General features: G+C 38.2%; 3 protein-coding genes across 7 annotated transcripts; 1 reads left to right on the forward strand and 2 right to left on the reverse strand.

Annotated features, from left to right (window-relative positions):
- Positions 1–3,061: 3,061 nt before the first annotated feature.
- LOC115631540 lies at positions 3,062–3,907 on the reverse strand. 2 transcript variants are annotated; one of them, XM_030528315.1, is made up of 2 exons: positions 3,641–3,907; positions 3,062–3,578 (listed from the first exon to the last, which is right to left on the reverse strand). In XM_030528315.1, the coding sequence occupies exons 1-2, from the start codon at positions 3,848–3,850 to the stop codon at positions 3,528–3,530; spliced, it is 261 nt and encodes an 86-aa protein (XP_030384175.1). In that variant the 5' UTR covers positions 3,851–3,907; the 3' UTR covers positions 3,062–3,527. The 2 variants fall into 2 exon arrangements, with proteins under 2 accessions (XP_030384175.1, XP_030384174.1); XM_030528314.1 differs by having other exon boundaries at positions 3,062–3,583; positions 3,641–3,902.
- Positions 3,908–4,921: 1,014 nt separating this feature from the next.
- On the reverse strand, positions 4,922–11,622 carry LOC115631466 (protein MON2 homolog). Of its 2 annotated transcripts, none has more exons than XM_030528216.1 (17): positions 11,368–11,622; positions 10,965–11,096; positions 10,294–10,905; positions 10,031–10,231; positions 9,598–9,974; positions 9,355–9,481; positions 8,988–9,291; positions 8,421–8,923; positions 8,082–8,291; positions 7,853–8,028; positions 7,626–7,788; positions 6,912–7,562; positions 6,699–6,853; positions 6,468–6,630; positions 5,467–6,407; positions 5,323–5,405; positions 4,922–5,260 (listed from the first exon to the last, which is right to left on the reverse strand). In XM_030528216.1, exons 1-17 carry the CDS (start codon positions 11,482–11,484, stop codon positions 5,073–5,075), a joined length of 5,103 nt encoding a protein of 1,700 aa, XP_030384076.1. In that variant the 5' UTR covers positions 11,485–11,622; the 3' UTR covers positions 4,922–5,072. The 2 variants fall into 2 exon arrangements, with proteins under 2 accessions (XP_030384076.1, XP_030384078.1); XM_030528218.1 differs by having other exon boundaries at positions 5,073–5,257.
- Positions 11,623–12,073: 451 nt separating this feature from the next.
- LOC115631121 lies at positions 12,074–19,419 on the forward strand. Of its 3 annotated transcripts, XM_030527786.1 has the most exons (5): positions 12,089–12,104; positions 12,205–12,715; positions 16,630–17,158; positions 17,233–17,478; positions 18,116–19,419. In XM_030527786.1, the coding sequence occupies exons 3-5, from the start codon at positions 16,678–16,680 to the stop codon at positions 19,168–19,170; spliced, it is 1,782 nt and encodes a 593-aa protein (XP_030383646.1). In that variant the 5' UTR covers positions 12,089–12,104; positions 12,205–12,715; positions 16,630–16,677; the 3' UTR covers positions 19,171–19,419. The 3 variants fall into 3 exon arrangements, with proteins under 3 accessions (XP_030383644.1, XP_030383646.1, XP_030383647.1); XM_030527784.1 differs by having other exon boundaries at positions 12,074–12,715; XM_030527787.1 differs by lacking the exons at positions 12,089–12,104; positions 12,205–12,715 and adding an exon at positions 16,396–16,424.
- The last annotated feature ends 598 nt before the right edge of the window (positions 19,420–20,017 follow it).

The raw sequence follows: 20,017 nt of genomic DNA on the forward strand, positions 1-20,017 counted from the left end.
AACAAATGCTTAACAACTGTTTGTATTTGTCTCGCAGCGGCCCCATTTTAATTGACATTTTGAAACCGTGGCCGAAAATTGCATCTAATATTAAGCATGCGTACGAACCTTAGAAAATGAACGTGAAAAGAAGAGAAAGGATAATTTCCTGAACTGAATAAAAACCCCACGTTGCTTATGCACCAACTCTAAAAATATACATACATACATACATAACAACGGACAGGTACAATCCATACCTATTTACAATTACATACACGCATACACACATAAATAGATAATAGTTGTAAATGTCAACGTAATGTTACCCACAAATAAGAACTGCAACAACTATTAACATACTATAACTGTAATTGAAGAAGATAGAAAAAAACTTCAGCAATTCTATTTACAATATACATACAAACATAACTATACAAACATACATACATATACACTTATATACAACAAATACATACGCAGTATTGTATGTCTTTTGTACAGTAAACAACAAACGTACATATTTAAAACGAACAAAGCCTGACAACATCGTGTATCCTATGAAGTCCTCAGTATGCATATTTAAAAAAAAAATGTTTTGATTTTTTCTTTTTATCTTTTCTATTTAAAATTTCTATTTACTGTTGTTTTATACCAAAACCGGCATACACTTTAACTCTCCCTTGTTAACTACTTATTATATTAACTAAATACATACATACATATATACACCACACACACATGCTAACGTAAGGGTAACTTATATAGTACTTATACAATATACATACATACATAAACAAATTACAATATATTGTAATTTTAATTTAACATAAGACGTTGAAATTCGTAACAAACTAAAAGCAAAATCTACATACATAAATACACATATTTACCTTAAATACCTATGCATGCATATATACATGTGTACATAGATATGTACGTGTGTATGTATGTAGTAGCACTAGAACTAAGATTTAAAATATAGTCACATGCCTTGGCACACAAAACTGTGTCCTAGATTCGTCCTAATGGTTCTTAGTTTCGCTTCAGATGGAGAAGGTTCGTAATACCTTTGCGCATTCTATTATTAAATAAAAATATAAATTTTACAGAGAGCACTATTTTGATTTCCCTTAGTAATTTTCATCTAGTTTGTCTCAAGTAGGTTAACATAAAACATTGCCGTAGGGTTTCAGTAGAAGTACTAGAAGCAGTGTAGTGTGTTGTCAGAGATTTCACTATATTTTTACTCACTCATAACAGTCTTAACGGTGTAGCTTATAAACCCAACCTTTATATTTATTTGTTACTACTACATACATATATTTCGTTTTACTAATAAATTGCTAAGGGGTGTGGCTTGTTACAATAGCATAGTTTGAAATGAAGGAAATGAACTTTAAATCCGCATACAATTACTGGTAAGAATTCTTCGTAGCCGTACAGATATGTAACTCAGACAAATTTGAAATATCATAATTAGTTGTGGTGGACAGTCAAATATGATTAAATATTTGAGAGGGAGAGATTCTCTCAATTATTTTTTTGATTGTACCACTTTCGACTTTTAGAGATAGAAAGAAGATAATTCAGATTTATTCAAAACCCAAAACTGCGATTAGAATCACAACTCAACAGGGCACAGCACTTTTTACCTACAAATAGGAAAACACTATACGAATACATGAATACATGAATTTCGCAAACTTAATGCAAAAACCGAGCGCTAACCGAGGAACTATCAACTTTTTAAATTAATATTGAATTGAACCCAAAAAGTGTTCATAAAATTTAAACAAGATAAATAACTAAAATTACATATTTATACTTATTGAAAATAAATACAAAAAAGAATATAACAACATTTTGTATGGCAAAGGCTTAAAAACCAAAATGTAGTTATGTAATAAGTTAATATAAAGAGTTTGAATGTGTAAATTGAAAAACAAAACAAAAAAACCCATTGAATGAGATTCCTAAAAACATGTCCAAGGCTTCAAGGAACTTGTGCTCTTTATGGTATTTATAAACTTCTCCAATTGTATGTACATACATATACATATATATAAAATGCTTGCGTTTCTTTCGGTTCTACTAAAAATGTACATCTCTCAAAGGAGAAACTAAACCTAAACCCAATAAACACATCCCCTAATGTTGAGCGAAGCACACACAAAATTCACACATTTTACACAATTGTTTAACAAATTATACAGACACTTACTAATACATATATAGATATATATTGCAATTAATAACAATATTTTCAAACAATGTAAAACTAAGCGAAATAACATTTAAATAATAAAGATACAACCCTTCTAGCTCCACATTGCAATCCACAGAGCGTTAGGGCAGTAACAAAAACATTTGTATAATATTTAAGCCTAAATGAGAAGTCATTAAAAACAAAATATAATACCATCAGAAATCGAACGTAGGTAATTATTAGAAAGCCGGCAACCGCGGACGGCGACGTTTAAATAACGACTATGTATAAGAATACACTTACCTTGTAAAATTAAACACAAATACACATTGAACAAATACCAAAAAAAAAACCCAATTTTAATTGCAAGCGCTTGAATTGTAAATTTTTATTGTACATTGAGCGGCCATGGTATGTATCAATTACAAAATGATGTATGATTCATAGATAACTAATAAAACAAGTTTAAAAAATGGCAGACAGCTGTATAATATAGAAAGCGCAACAGTAAAACATAACGTCGGATCGATCAGTGAATAGAGGAAGCATTTGGAAGGAGAACAGTTGCTAAGCAAGAAGATGGAAGATGAGTTAATAAAATATAAATATTTACTAAAATACTCATTAATGAAAATCCAATTCGTTGCATAATATGTAAAGCGAAGATAGTATTTAAATTAATTAAATTTAACAAATAAAAAAGAAAACTCGATTGCCTAATTCTAATATTAAACTATTATACATGCATCTAAACAAAACAAAAAAATGAGAAACCAAAAACCTAACGTAATAATATAACTAAAAAAAAAAACAAGAACAACAAAAAATGTTATTATACTTATACTGATTAAAAACCAAAAAAAAAACGACAAATTAAAATAAAATTTTATTTAGATTAATCGTACGTTTCTTTTACTAACGGATCTGGCGGGAACCCAAAACTACGAATTTTTTATAAACCAGTGTTCCCAATCTGCTGTTATCTCCTTGGATCGCATAAACAAACTAGAGGTGCCAATCAGCTTTTAAATATTGTCCACTGCTCCTTCGACTGCATTAACAACCCGCACTGGCCCCAATTAGTTTTTACTCGTTATTCATTTTCCTTTTCTTTTGTGTTCCGTGCTTAAAAGAAGAACGAGTTCTTTTTATTTGTAGAGGACACGAAGCTGCTCTTCGCACCAAATGGCGTCGCAAAGAGTCGCAGCCATCGCGATTCTTCCGTTTTGAGCGATCGGTGGATTTGGCTAAGGTGAGTCCCCCTGCCACATTCTCCGCATTGGGCACATTTGTGGGCAGAATGCAGTATTTTCCACGCACCTGCTGCACAAAGCCAAACCTAATCGCCTCTGTCAGTGTACCTTTGACTGTGCGCCAAATGGACTGTTGCCTGGACTAGTAATTATAATACTATAATGAGAAATTACCGATAACGAAAGCAGGTTCACTTACATTAGTTCTGATTGCCAATTGACGTACCACTTCCACCATGCTTGCCGGCCTGTTCAAATCTTGCAGAGCCTGTATGATCAGCTGACCATTCAAGTTGACAGCTCCACTGGCTTTAGTTGATTTTGAACGGACCACACGTCTGGATGTGGTCCGTCTCTTGACACTGGGCTGCCGTTTGTGTTGGGAGGTGTCCGACGATTTACTCGGCATACTGGACGCCTCAAATGTGATTCGGTGTATGTACCCAGTCGAAAAATATTCAAAAGTACTAAAAATCCTATAACTGTTTCTGACAACTATTTCAGAGCTTTTATTAATTTTGAGAAATGAATACAAGTATTAGTGGTATTAAATACAAATAACAAATATTTTTAACTAAGAGCCCTTTTCTGCGCTTCTTAATCCAAGCACTTAAGCAAAGCTATCTAAAGAATAGCTGGATAGTTTAAAAAACTAATTTGACGATGTAATGAAAAATACAGCATTCTTCCGGCTTATCATACGAATGGAAACGAGTTGCTCTCTGGGCATTGGGTTTTGCTTAAAACCGCTTCGGTAGACAGGTCAAGGACCATTTGAACACTGCGGCAGACATCGGACTATGATAAGATAAATCTTTTCAACTTACACTCACATACAATGTACATATTTTATGTGTGCTTAAGCACTGCAGATACCGCATGCCAATCAAAGTGTGGATCAACACGATAAGAATGAAGATGCCAAAACTGGGAGAACAGTTGATAACAACAACGTTGCAATTTAAACCGATTTTAAATGACATTACTGAAGTTTTCAACCTGACTGACCAATTCTTGAGTGTCAGAAAAAGCCAGATCAATAATTGAAAAATCTTGAATCTAGCTAAGGAAACCCATGACGAAACTATATATAATATATAGTACTTATGGATTGTTAACAAATATCCAGAACTAGCGGTAAATTGGCAGCTTTGGTCTCAACTAAATTAAGAGGGGGAGAGTAAAGTTGTAATATTGTTTGATTTATTTAAAAATTCATCACTGTTAAATACATTTTGTTATTTGATTTCAATACGTAAGATTAAATTACTCTAAGTGAAGTTCTTTCTTCTAAGTTGTTAGGTGAGTGCGTGACAAATACACACAAAGTTGCTCTTGAGGTTATTCGTATCAATTTGAAAAGCATTTGCCTATTCTGCTCTTATCTTGTTTGGTTGTTGGAATCAACTACAAATGGGACTCCACACTAGGACTCTATGGTAGCGTTATAGGTCAGTATAAATATATTCCTATTCGGGTATTGTTTACATCTATGTATGTAATATATTTTGAAATAACATTTATAACTTATGCACAAAATAAATATTAAAATGTGACTCATCTTTAAAAACTGAATGCCTTGCACCGCAACCGATGTACATATAATATATAATTATATTTATATTATTTAACTACTCCTGCCCATTTGATGGCACCACCACATTGTCATTTAGGCAAGTTGTGGGTGCCTGCAACAGGTCCGTGTATTGAAGCAGAGCCTCTCGAAGCGATCGTGACACCTCAGGCGATGTAGTTGTGGTGCAGTCGACCAGATAGGGATAGAGGCCAATTAACTGATCCCAGGCAGGCTTATTAACTGCTTTAAAAGTAATAGGTGGGTTAGAAAGAGTAATCTCTAATAATCCTTTTACAATGTCTTACCCTTAGAGGATGGTGCCTTCTTCATGGAGACCACTAAAGTGGCAATTGCCTTCAAAACAAAGGATATTTCGGATAAACGGAATCTGGAATAAAGATGAGAGATGATTGTTCAAAAAATATTGCATTTCAATTTAACACACAAACCTGGGAAGCGGGCACTTGCCGCTTTGTCGTTCATCATCGTTGAAACGTTTAAGCACTTCCTGGAAGCGATGCAACAAAGCTGTCACCGCCAAGCGACCCGCAAAAGCTTTGCCAACCGTACCCGCTTCTCCACAGCTTGGCAAGAGATTTGCATTCAAGACCGGTGCGTTAGCGATACGATTATTGTTATGGGCACCATTCTCTCCAAGCAATGAGAACTGCAGTAAGGTCTCGAAGCAAGTTTTGGCAAAGATCTCGCGCAACTTCCAGTCCGATTCGTAGCAGATGTTCGTATCCGAGGCCGAGTGTATGGAACCCTTGTTGAGTAGCACCACAATTTGCATAACAAACTGATGTGGCATCTCCGGATAGGGCAGTACCTCGTCGCGCAACAGTTCGATGACTTGACAATCAATCGTCTCGTCTAATACAATTTCCTCCAGTCCCCTATCCTCAATGGTGCATACGCTAGCTGGAAACAGAAACTTATCCAGCGTATCGGCCAAATCGTCCCACATTCCCGTAAAATGTTGCGGTTTCGCTCGTGCCACCTTTAGGCCCGTGTGCAACACATTTATGAGGCTTGAAATCGCCAGTTTCCAGGTACTAGACGCCAAACACTTATATTTCATGGCCAATGGTGTGCGTAGAGCTTTGATGATCTCGTGCAAGATCTGCTCCTGTACGACTGGATCCTCGGCCGCCGTACTTTGATACAGCTTAGCGCAAATGCTGATCGCCTTCTCCCCAAAAGGAATGTAATTCATGCTGACAACCTCAACGGAAGCGTTGTTTGAATAATGATTTGTTGTCTTGACATACTTGTTGTCCACGTTCTGCTGAAAAGTTGGCGGAGCACACGCAAATTTGCTGAAGATCAGTAGCTGGCGAAAGATGGCAGGAATTAGTTGGCGTATGTTCGAATTGGGCTTTGTGGCCTCCTGTAAGTAAAAAGGAATAGGCATTAAAATTTAAGAAAAAATATGGAATGGGAATAGGACCTTTTGGATTAGCTCCATGCATTCGAGAATACCGTCGTGGAGTGGCGTCAATAGCGTATCTGAGACTGTGGACATAATGTAAGGAACTGCATCCGTTTGGAGGGGAATGCAAACGGCATTGGTAAGAACGGTGGAAAATTTATCAAAGTCGCTGGCCGAAAATCTGAAAGTATGAGATAGTTTGGTAAGTAAAAGAAAATCTATGGTTTACTGAATAATATAGACACGCACTTGGTTTGTATGTGCTGAAATATAGCGGGAAATATTTGTATGAGGGCTGTTAGAAACGCCTGGCTGGGAATGTAATAGTCTTCCTGGCTGTTGTTGCTTTTTGTTGTCATTTTGGTGCTCTCCATGCCAATGCTGAGCCAAATATTCCATGCAATCTGATCATAAAAGAGTGTTAAGGGATACACAACAGATTGATATATTCATTCGACTCACAGTCCAAATCTCATCGTCCTGATCCTTAGCAACATCCGCCACTTTTGTCGTTGCTACACTGCGTTCTGTATTGTGATACATTATCTCTTGAAGGGACTTCAGTGCCGCCAATGACACCTCCCCGTTCTTGCTGAGAGCTGCATTTTGTATAAACTCCAATATTAAAGACCAGGCCCGCTCAAAGTCGCCTAACATTTGCAGCAACTCGCGCTTTGTGTTAAACACACGACACACACCCGAAAGTGTCAGCACCTGTGTCTCCGCCCATTGTTTTTGGGCCGTATTGCGAGAGTGATGTATCAAAATATTGCCACTGGAGTCGACTTTCTCGTTACTAGCCGAACTCGACAACGATCTTACATTATCGAGCAGTGGAAAGAGTACCTGCCATACGAGCGCCTGCCAGGTGGGCGGATTCAGCAAACTGCCATGCGCTGAAATGGTGGAGAAGAGCGTCTGACCCGCCGACTTTCGTACAGCAGGTCGCAGATCCACGCACAGTTCGCCCAACTTCGCGTACAGGCACATCCAGAGTTTATCGAATTGTGGCATCTTAACAGTACCGGGAAAGTCCGGCAGAATGGCTACGTCATTCACCTGCGCCGACATCAGTTTTTCTTGGTTTTGATTGAAAAAGTCAGAGATATTCCACTGCAGACGAAGGACAGATATTTAAAATCTTTCTAAGCTACAGATTTCCCCAACATGGCTTACCATGAGGCCAATGGCCGTCAAAGAGATATTTAACTCCTGTGTCTGAGATCCGAATTTAGCCGCAGTACTTATGCAAAGGGGCAGACAACGCCAGGGCATTACAGTTAGAAAGTCTGTTATGACCAACTGCAGACACTGAAAAGCCGTGCGTATCAATGGTTCGCTGAAAGAAGTTTACAATTTTCTGTTGGCAGTTAATTTTTCAGTTAAACGTTTTCACCACCTACCCATGATGCTCATTAACTGCTCCAATTATTTCGATTATAGCTGGCCAACCAAACGACAAAATCTCACCGGCAGTATTGAGAATTTGGAGAACGCAATCAAGCTGCCGCTGACGCACATCTGCATGCATTACCGTGGAAAGCTCTGATAAAGGACTAAGCAGCATAGTTTGCAGCTCCTATAATAAAGCAGCTTAAGTTATCATCCTAATAAGTAAAGCATAATACTCACAATATTCTCTTTGAGCGGCACTTTGTGCTTGAACTGCAGCGATGATTTTACCAAATATGTGATGGCCTCCACGCCCCATTCACGCATGCGTATGTGCCGATGCTGACAGACCTCCAACAGGTGGTTTGTTAGAGGCCGCCATACCTCGATGCGCGACATATTAACTAAGCCCGTCTCTAGCAATTTTGCTACAGCAAACAATGATGGTTCCTATAATAAAGCAAAACAGAAGCAAGGAAAAATTAATATTTAGAATATAGAGATTGTAAAATGATAATCAACAAAGTCGGATAATTGCTATATCAGCTATACGACGGCGTTTAACAAAGTTTTACTTACCCGATTAGCATAGGCTAGCTCCATGGCTTCGTGTGAAAGCTTGCACAGAGCATCAATCAAATGATGAAGTGCTACATCATCTAAATACTGACTTGACTCGAAGAGTTGGCTAAGCATTTGAGAGAGTACTGGCAAGTCGGCCATAACTGCTGTTTGAATGCCCACATTTGCCTCCACCGCCGGCTTGGGAATGGCCTGGAGGCTACCGCCCGTGGACGGCTTTAGACCCAGTATCCAGACCAGATGCTGCAACGTTTGCAGCACAATGTACCACGAAGTGCCCAGGATGCTGCCGTTGTTGTGAGCCAGGAACAGAATGGCGCGCATACATTGTAGATTTTTGTTTGTAAGCATCACCGGCGCCTGCATAACGCTGTGAGGAAGAGAGGCGCTAGGCAAAGGCGTGCCCACGGCAACAATCTGAGGCCGAAAGTCGCCCGTTTCAGCGTTGCAGTTATTCATAAATTGATTACTCAGATCCTGACTGCTGCTGCGCGTGTGACCTGCACGAAAATAATTTTAGAAAATTGAAATAATAATAAAAATAAATGCTGCTGAATCGCATACATCTTAAGTCCCCATCCATGTGAGCGTTGTTAGAGAATATCGACATTGCATAATGTGGTGGAAATGAGGCTCGGCATATAGCTAAGATGAACGCATCCCGCGGCTGCAGTTGCTCCAAAATGCCACAAAGCGCAGCGTAGTTCTGCATGGCTTTTAGCAAATTTTCGGTGGTCGCTTCATCAATTGAAGTCTCAACGAGCGGTATAAAAGCTGTCAGCAATCCAGTCCAGCTGGAGTTGATTAGCTGCAAGCATAGAGGCTTGTATTCGTCCTCGCCAATGATGGCCGTATTGGCTGTAGGGTGCTGTGGAAAACACAATTTCCATTCCGTTTAGAACAGTTTAAAAACTAAATAGGCGAAACTTACCGGATCGGTTGTGCGTTGTATAACGCCACCAATAGAACGTGTTATGTCCAGCAGTATAGCATAGGCAACCGAAATGCCGTAACTATCTGGTATATTGGGCGCATCTAGCTTGTCCAGCATTTCCAAACTGTAAGCCGAGAAAGGCAACGTGAATTAAAAGCAGCACTCACACCTGAATGTCGTTTTTTTTGCAGTCCTCTTTGGATTGATTTCCTTACTAAAACACGAATTTAAGTTACTTACTAGACAGCTTTTGAAACGCCTAAAGCAAAGGTGGCCACCAGCGGCAGATAGGCTCCACGGAACATAAAACCACACTGACTGCCACTCGTGAGCGCAGCAAACGTATTTGGCGTAATGCCGCCAGCCTGCTGGCCATTTAACACAGCCGACGCATTAATTAGGGAGTAGCGTACAAAGCTTCCTAGGGCGGCGATCATATCATGAACTATGTTTGTGGCATGGTTTTTCAAATCGTATGATTTGCAAAAGAACGCCATTAGAGTAGAACGTGTAACCAATTTGTGTATAACCTCTAGGGCAAGAGCGCGTTGCCAATGGGGCTTGTCCGGATCAAGAAATTTTATGATGAGTGAAAGAAAGATTTCACACTCCGTAACCTGCGCAATAAGTGAATTAGTTAACTCAGACATCGGAAAAAAACTTGTCAGCTCACCAGAATGGTGTGATACTTTTGTATTAGAATGGCCACTAGACGCAGCAGACGCATGCTGATGGGGAAGTGCGGTTTATCGGCTGGCACAGCTGCATTACCATTGTTCTGGGCTGGCAGTTGCCGGTGTTTCACATTGGGTGAAAAGAGCTTTATAACTAGCGCGCAGACCCGTTCTTTCAGCAGCAAACGGAAATCATTGTTCTACAGAGAAATGTTTAGTGTTATAATTGCTACCATTTAAAAAATGTTGTTTCAAAACCCACCTCGTGGAAGACAGCGCTGAAGCTGCTCAGCACTGCCTCGAGTAGCTCTAAGCCGAATGTGCGCGTCATTTCAGTCATGCCCACCAACCAATAAGGTTGCTCCGCATTCACCAGCTGGACAAGATCTTGAAATAGCATAAACGCATCCGATGCAAAGGTCTGCACATCCTGCCCTGGACTTCCAGCCACTGCAGAGCTGGCATCCCCTTCGATGGCATTAGTGCTTGTAGTGGGCCCATCCTTGAGTCCATTTTTCTTCAGATCTTGCTGTTGTAGCTGTGCTTGTTGGTTCTGCAAGCTAGCCACCGAGTCTTTCTCCAAATAAACGCGCTCAAAGACAAGCGACACTAATTGGCGAATTGTGGCGCCGGCTGTGTTGACAATTGTCGGGTTTTTTGTATAATGCAAGCGAAAACAAAGCACCAGTGCCTTAGCGAGTGTGTCACCATGTACCACAGTATTGGTTGTCAGTAGCAAGGTCACAGTTTGAAGAACTCGCACCTCTTCAATGTTATTTTCCATGAGCGTCCATAGAGCGTTGGTTATGTAAAGGGCTCCCTTCTGATCGACCACCTGCTGTGTGATTAGGCGTTGCATCATGCCCATGCAGAACTGCAAAATACATAAATAAGCTAATTAATATGAAAAATACACTTATTTTGATGGATTACCTTAATGATTTTCAAATCCTTCGTCTCGCACCCCTGTACCAAAGGATATAGAATCTGATTTACGGTGTAGTATACGGAATTTTGTTGGCTGCTGCCAGCGGTACAGAGTTTGGAGATCGCCTCCTCACATGCCTGCGTAGTAACGTCATGACAAATTAATTAAATTAAAGTGTAATAAATTCGATAGTATTTATTCTTGCCATATGCACTATCAATTTCATAATTGCGTCTTTAGCGATGGTGTGTCACACAGGTACACTCAGCCCCCTCCCCCTCTGCGTGACTGAACAGACAATCAACCAACGAACACCTCACAACCACCCACCCTCCCATTTGAGTGGCTGCGTGGCTAATTGCCGCAATTATACTATATTTGAAGTGCAGTAGGATGAGCTTTACTTACCTCCTTTATCTGAGGGTACTTCTTCTTGGTTTCTAGTGAGAGTGTTTTGAAATCGGCCTGCAGCGCCTCTACGAATTTGTGCACATCTGTGCCTCCGCCCCCTCCCACAAATGACATATTTAAGCGGTTTTCAAATGCACCTAAATACTGCAGCAGTTGTACGTGACTTTAAACAAACGACACTCGTTGCATTTCACGCATACGATAATCGATTAACGAACTATATCTATTATACATGTGTGTGTCTTAAAATACTTTAAACTTAATAAACATCCAACTTTAAACAAAATTTAATAGTCGTGTTCGCGGAAAAATTATGTCGTGTCGGTTTGTTAGCTTAATATCGATATATCGCTATATCGATATTTATTTTTTGTATCATCGACTACAATTATAATTTCAACTCGTTCATTTTTCATATTTCCGATTATACTTTTTAGCTGTCAATCTGATATATATTAATTAGAAATGCACGAGCAAACTAATATTAAAGACACGGGTTCATAGTTTGTTAGTTAAATCTTTTATAGAAAAAAAAAACAAAACTGTTGGGATGACCTAATGGACAAACAGACGATAATTCAAGCATTCCTTAAAGTCCCATCCGTTGACGCTATCTTACACACGCTACAATCGAACGCTGTCATCTGCTCGCTCGCTGTTCACCGACTACCATCTCACTGTCAGTCTCTCGTCGGTCTTGTCTCGCGTTGGGAATCATTGAATTTCGTCTGAGAGTAAACAAATATTCTGTTGAGATTATTTTTAATGAGATTTGTTAATATTCGTGTATTCGTATTCAATACAATGTTTATGTGAAATTCTCAATTTGAATAGCTTGTGGATCATACTGACTTGTAATAGAAACGTTCAACAATATCGTCCACAAAACAACTAACGAACATAAAAATTGGTTAACAATTTTACAAGTATTCAGTGGCCACCTTAGTCATTTGATTAAGATACTTAAACATGGCCAAATCAGACGGAGGAAACTCGCTGTGCTAGTGCAAATAACAGTGACGTCGCTGTTATTGCACCTGAAATTAATTTATTCGGACACACAAACCTGCGTGCATACATACATAAGAACGAAATGAGATTCAACAACCCACATAAAAAACTCGAGCAAACGCAAAATTCAACATAAAAATAATTGATTAACTTTAATAAACACTCACATTGGTTAAAGTCAAAAGCGCCAGTAGCTAAAGTAAATATGCTTGACCCTGGTCCACCACCGTCGTTATTATTGCTGTCGATGTCGCCTTCAACTAAATAGAAATACTCAGCAACGTTGCGTACAGAGGCTGAGCGAAGGCCCAAAAACCTTGCTGTGACCATACAGGTGAGTCAAATCACGCTTAAGCCGAAACTGACGCTTGCAATGGGTTTGTTGGTGGTAGCGATGACGACTACGTTTCTGCTATTGTTCAATTTTTTTTTGTTAACATACATTTTTATTTGCGTAATAGATACGTAAATCAATGTTCAAAGAGAGTTTCAAAACGGCCATGATTTTGCCATTTCAATATAAAACTTCCATTAAAATAGGGAAATAAAGAGATTGCGATTTTAAATAGCTTTCTAGCTTATCGTGGCTAGTTCCTCATCTTTTCTGTTTCGTCTTTGGCGAATAATTTGATGGATTGCGATGAACGAAGCGGCAATCTTAAGACTTAGTCTTGGTCTGGAACCCGTTTCCGCAGTTCATTGTACTTATTGGTAGAGCAAAAAATGTTTGTGAACGCTTTTAGCTTTTAGCAGCTATAATTAAATGACTCGAACCATCCAATAGCTTCTACTTCAAATAATTTCCTAATCAATATTTGGATTCTACAAGGAATAGTTAAAGCCTAAGTGCGTATTATTAGCTTAAATTATCCCAAAATATATAAACACATAATATTTAGTAATAAGAGTCTTAACAAACAAGACGATATTGCTTTCGGTAACAAAATTTCACCAAAAATCAATAATTTGTTATTCAAAAAGTAAAACTAATATTTTAAAATTTTAATTTTTAATTACCAAAAGTTTTTCTCATACGCTAATATCAAAAAATATATTTAAATAATCAGATCGGGACCACATTGCGTGTCGAAACCTAAACTTTAAAGAGGCTGAAAATATTGGTGGGATAAAAAAAGCGATCTGGAAGATAATTGTATCTCTATTGTTAGTTTCTATTCAATCTGACGTAATGAAAACGTGTACGCGTATTTTTGACATTCCAGATAAGCGGGATAGATCGGAATAGAAAATTTAAATGTGATATGTATGTATATATTTAAATGACGCACCTGCGTCGTCCGCGGCATATTTACCAAACCCAGTCGTTATCACAGAGCAGATGATTATCAATCTGCAACTGCCGCGTCATGCTGCAGCTTTATTTTTTGGGACTGGGGACTTACTTTTTCTTGGAAAGCTGCTGTGGAAATTTTTGTGAATGATAATAAAAATGTGCGTCAATTTATAAATGGAACCATAACTAACTAAAACTACCGACAGTTTTTTTATTTATTGTGTCGGGTCTACATTTTCCAGCTTTCGAATGGCTCACAAACTATACATTCATACATCCGTACTTCATACATATAGTTCAATCATAGGGCGATATGTTTTTCGAGTGTAGGAACTGTGTGCGTATGACTGACAAATCAATAGTTATTATCGTATTTTAAATAAGGTCTTGTTTCCGAAATCGATCCGCCAATGCGGAAATACACTTAATATCGTAAAACTTGAGTATCCCGGTTTCAAAAGCTGTGTTCTGAAGAATTTAACATCTATTTAATGTCCACTACTTATATTGAAGATATTTAAAATGTAAAAATATTAATTTTCTAGTTTGTTTCGCAAAGAAAATATATTTATATTAATACAAATATAAATTAGTTCAATTACGTACTTTTTGACTCTAGAACATACTAAGTTGTGCAATCACCACTCTTGAAAAATGTTAGCGACACTTGTCTCATTACTTATATTAAGATCACTTTACTAGGAAAATCATCATTTTGAAGTGGAGCAGTTAATTCCGTCGTAAAATTAGTTTCAAACAATACGTGTATATAAATCAGTTATTTAGTTAAGTGTGACTTGCTGTCAGTCAATCAAAAATTATTATCAATAAAACTAGGTAGTACAAAACAATTGTTTTGGCACTTAAGCTCTTATCAAAGCGCCATACCGTATCGCTAATGCTTTCACCGACAAATATAATTAGTTTGCGAGTCTCGCCGTCTACTCGATCGCTTCCTGAGAATTTTCAAGCCCGATAATTTCTCAGGTAAAAAATTACGGCTTCCCGCATTTTTTCTTGTTTTACGAGCGTTGTCAACACATATGGCTGGTTGGGTAAGAGAAGCAGAGCTTTACTGCGCTAATTATTTCTAAAGTTCAAGCTTTTTCGCTTACGTTAGTTATTATAGAGTAGCTCCAGCAGTTGAATTTCTTTCCAAAATATAATGGGGGTGACTTTTGCACAACAATTCAATGCTATCGATGGCGATTAAATGAACTAACCGTCAGTCTTTTTCGATTCTTAGCGTACAACATATTTTCCCAATTCACTCATCTCCTAGGGGCAAATTTTCCACAACAACTCAACGTAATCAATGCCAAACAAGCGAACTTACATTCCATCTCTTAGGTGGGCTAACAAAAAAGTATTCTAACATTTTGACTGAAGGGGCTTCCAATGCCGCTGGGCAACTTTTAACTCGAGGGCTTACGCGTGATCACGAGTGCGTCGTCTCTCCGTTATTCTGCCAAGTTGTTGAAATGGGGTCAACGATTTTGCTATAAAAAATGGTTGACCTACAAACTGTTTTAGAAGTCCACTACATGAATGGTTCATATTGACAATTACTTAATGACACGTTATCTATGAAATGATAGTTTATTTCCTTATCGTATTTGCTACATAAAAAGCTCAGTAGATTTCAGAGTGTAGACTGTGAAGTGTATAAAATGTTGGTGCGAAAGGTGAACTGAGTCTAGCTCTTACGTCTGATCACATCTGTGCAAATAGCCAATTAACACTTGATATTGCTTACCGCACATTTGCTTACCACTTAGAATAAAGGTCTCATATTATTGTGAACAATGCTTGCAAGCATCAGAAAGAAACGCCGGTAAATCTATAAATTTATTCTATAAATAACTAAAATCATGCATTTATGTCTTTTAAAACAAGTATACAGCTCAAATCTAAAATTGCCCATTTTGTAGATATGAAGAATTTTTTGCTTGCTTATTTCAAGATTGATAAGCTAATACTAAACATAAATTTTGAATTTTTTTTATATATTATGTCTTACTCGATGTATTTACTTGTATTTAGGAACGATTTGAAGCTCAACAACTTATTTTTACATAAATGATCCCTTAAGTGGAAGTGTTGAGTGTAACTCTATTGAGGTACATACATACATATATAACAATTAGCAAACAAATTTGTATAAAATCAATTAAAGCCAAGAACAACAAGAAAGAAATGCTAGAGTCGAGCGTGCCGACTCTTTAATGGCCTATACCCACTCCACACAAGAACAAAACATTTTCAAACCAATATATTAAGTTCATTTTTGAAACACACAAAGAACTGCCATCTGAGTATGGTAAGCTCCAGCAAGTACGACTTCGCCTGGGTCAAGGACCTTTTTGACCCTGCCACAATCAAAAAGATACTACATATCAATTCTGCAACTCCAATTCTCCTACCTCAGTTAAGCACATTTTATCAGAATGCCAGCATTTTAATAGCAATTTGGAGTGTTTAGCTTTAAGCCTTTGAGCTTTATGTGTTCGTAGCTAAATTGACTTGTTTTTTCAAACAGATCAAGATAATATATACTCAGTTTATACTCAGATTTGGCCTTCTATATACTACTTATCTGATTTTAGCACAAATAAAATTAACTTTTTTGAGCAGGCGCTGACAAATAAATTCGTTGTTCGTTAAAATTAAGGTTTTCCAGTTTATATTTTAATTATAAACTGATGCGTCCTCTTTCTTTACATGGACATTGCTATTTAAGACAAGATAGGTACATTTCTTTGTAAAATGCACCCTAATCTAATAATACCAAATCTAATAATACCAAATTGATTGATTAATATCTGATATTGCTTGCTGGAATTTTAAAAAATAATATAGGTTTAATATCTGGGAAGAGTAATACATAGTCGATAATGAGTGGAATAACAGTTGTTTTTTATTACCGTTAATTATTACTACTTTTCTCGTTGCAGTTACTCAAAGTTTAGTGTGCTAACTAACGTTGCCCAACGCGTTTCGAAATGGTTGCGGCCGGCAATATTCACAATACGCGCATCCTGCGCTTTCTACTTGTTCTGATAGTCGTAATACTCACTATATTCATTTATGCCTCGTATTCAACTAATTCGACTTTAACGCCGACACACATTCGAGCGGTCCCGCTACCGATGGCCCAACAGCAGCCTTTCGTAGCATCTGCGCCAACGCATGTCAATCGATCTAGCGAGTTCGGCTTGGTAACGGGTGGCGAAAAGGGTCCTGATAAATTGCCAGCGAGCAAATCCAACAAACGAGAAGCAGTGGGGGAGGTACACAAAAAATCTGCACAGCATCGCCTACCAACAATTGATGAGGATGCTCTGCTCGATGGCGGAGGCGCTGGTGCCAACGCTGGCGATCAAATTGTGAATGCTGAGAGCGCTGCTGCTGCCGGTGCTGCTGCTCCCGTTGATGAGATGCTCGAGGAGCAGCAATATATACAAGGATTGGATGGCATTATGGGTGAGTGCGACTATCAATTATGCTAATTGACTTGCGGTTTGCAATTCTAACCCGCATGCTGACGCATTTTACAGGTAACATCAACAACAGCGAGACCGTATCTAGTAAACAGGCGGCATCACAGCAACAACCACACCAACAGTTGCAACAGCAGCAGCAGCAACAACTGCAACAACAGCCACTAGATGCAGAAATTCTGATACCAACATCCAATTTACAAAAGTTTATCGAGAATGCTGATAAGATTCTGAAGAACATGACGAGTACCAACAGCAGCAGTCCAGTGGTGGCTGTCTTGCCGCCCAGCGAGCAGCGAATAGGTAAATGGGGTTGTCCTAACGAAATGTGTCTGTATGTCTGTAATTGCAATCATTACGATCGAACTGAAATGCATTATGATGATGAAAACTTTCAATTTGAAAAATTATTTCCATTTGTATACCCTTTAACTGAAGGCTGAAGAGGTATACTAGAAAGTTTAAACGCCAAGTCTATATAACAATCAGAAGCTTGGGGCAGAACTTTTAAGATTGGGGAGAGAAGTTGGATATGTTCTGCCTAGTTGAGCTGTTCTAGGCAACTCTAACTAGGCTTTCTTTTAGCTCTTCTGTGTTCCTCTTTTCCATAATGCTGTCTGGCCAGCCCATTGTCCGTCTGCATCCGTTTATGTGTGCGAAGATATCGCATTTCATTTATAACACACACGAGCGGCTCATGCGGAAGCATTGCAAATAATAGTAACTAAAACAAGTGTTTATTTATTGTTCAAGTTACGCGTCGCAGTTGTGCTCACAGTTTCCCTCCCGCTGTCTGCCAACCTTAGATATATGTTAGATAAGTGGCTACAAAAATAAACAAAATTGCAAGCAAATAGTATGGTACTATATATGGAGTTGAATAATGTTGTTATTCCTCACACCCTTCATTCTTAAACATTTTTTTTCTTGACCCATACAGATAAGGTTGTCCAAGTAAACGATCAGCCGAGTCCGCCGGAGGAGGTACAAATTAACTTGTTGGACAGCGCAGAGCCTCAGCCGTCTTCCGATGCTGTGATGCGTGTAAAGGATGCCAATAAAGCAGCAAGTGCACTTGTTGTTGCGGCACCTAAGTCACCATCCGTTGCTGCCATTCGAGTCGCGACGTCAAATACTAAAACGCCGAAAAATGTGGATCCCTCAAAGGGGATTCCCACGAGTAATATCTATGAGAATGGCCACATGGATGATGAAATAGATATTGAGCGCATCTGCCCACACAATGGGGCATTTCTAAAGTTGCTTATTCTGATAACATCCGCTCAAACGCACACAGACGCGCGCATGTCCATACGACAGACTTGGGGTCATTATGGCATGCGGCGGGATGTGAGCACAGCTTTTATCCTTGGGCGTACCACCAATGAGACGCTGGACAACCTGCTAATTCAGGAGAATTACATGTATGGTGATCTAATTCGTGGCAATTTTATCGATTCGTACAACAATCTAACGCTGAAGACCATCTCGTCTCTGGAATGGATCGACTTGCATTGCTCGCGAGCCAAATATATTCTGAAAACGGACGACGACATGTTTATTAATGTGCCTAAGCTCCTGACCTTCTTGGATAAGCACAAGGAGAAACGAGTAATTTATGGGCGCTTGGCCAAGAAATGGAAGCCGATACGAAATAAGAAATCCAAGTATTATGTATCCCCCGATCAATTTGCGGCAACAGTATTTCCCGCCTTTACCACCGGTCCCGCTTATGTCATGACTGGAGATATTGTACACGAGCTGTATATACGCTCGCTGGAGACAGTATATTTGAAATTGGAGGATGTTTTCACCACAGGCATTGTGGCTCAGCAACTGGGCATCAAGCGCGTGCAAGTGAATGAGTTCCTCAATCGCCGTATTTCTTTTAATCCGTGCAACATACGGAACGCCATCAGCGTACACATGATCAAATCGAACGAACAATTCGACCTGTGGAAGAAGCTGCTGGACCAGACAACCAAGTGTAAATAGTATTTTAGATTTAGATTGCGAAATTAAATTAATTGATAATGATTTAGAAAACAAATTGAGATAAAAATATTAGTTTTTAAGTACTAGAAAGATCCCTATTACACTGAATTAAAACAATTCTCAATTATGGTTTTTAGTCTATGTTTAGCATTATAAATGCCATTATTTAAAGCTTAGGTATTAAGCTATAATTGTAGTTATATGTATGTTATTTTTAAATTATACAATCAACACATTTTTTAAACTTTGCGGGCAGTGTGTATATATTTTACTAAAATCAATGCAGTCTCAATTAAAATACACATACGTATGTATGTAATGGTCTGGAAAAAGACCAATATTTTATTTAACAAAATGTTTTGTGTTCTTTATTTAAAATGTAAGAAACGAAGGATTTTTTTTTAATAAAGCTCGTGTATATGCAAATGTACATTTGTTTTAGATTAACGGAATGCAAGATGGTGCCTACAAGATCTACGCATTCAATTGCCGTTTCTCAACACTATCATCCATCGACATTTACTCCTTATCGATATATGTAGCTCGGTTTTAGGAATGCATATCGAAAAGAAAATTACGATATTGATATCTGGGAAAATATCACATAGAAAATTGATATTAAGTAGTCAAATTTTTAAAAAGTATAATTTAAAATTTAATTAATAAATCTGTTTTTCCAGCAACAAATGTTGGATGTTCAAGTATATACGAAGGCAACAGCTTAGCAAATTACCTATTTTATTCAAAAATAATGAAGAGCTTCATATAGTTGTCATTTACAGAACATATCTGCTTAAGTATAGTTAGGCTAATTCAACAATAAAAACATAACTCAAATTTAGCTCAG

Source organism: Scaptodrosophila lebanonensis, unplaced genomic scaffold, assembly GCF_003285725.1.
Source record: "Scaptodrosophila lebanonensis strain 11010-0011.00,11010-0021.00 unplaced genomic scaffold, SlebRS2 tig00001412-arrow-pilon, whole genome shotgun sequence".
Classification (NCBI taxonomy): Eukaryota; Metazoa; Arthropoda; class Insecta; order Diptera; family Drosophilidae; genus Scaptodrosophila; species Scaptodrosophila lebanonensis.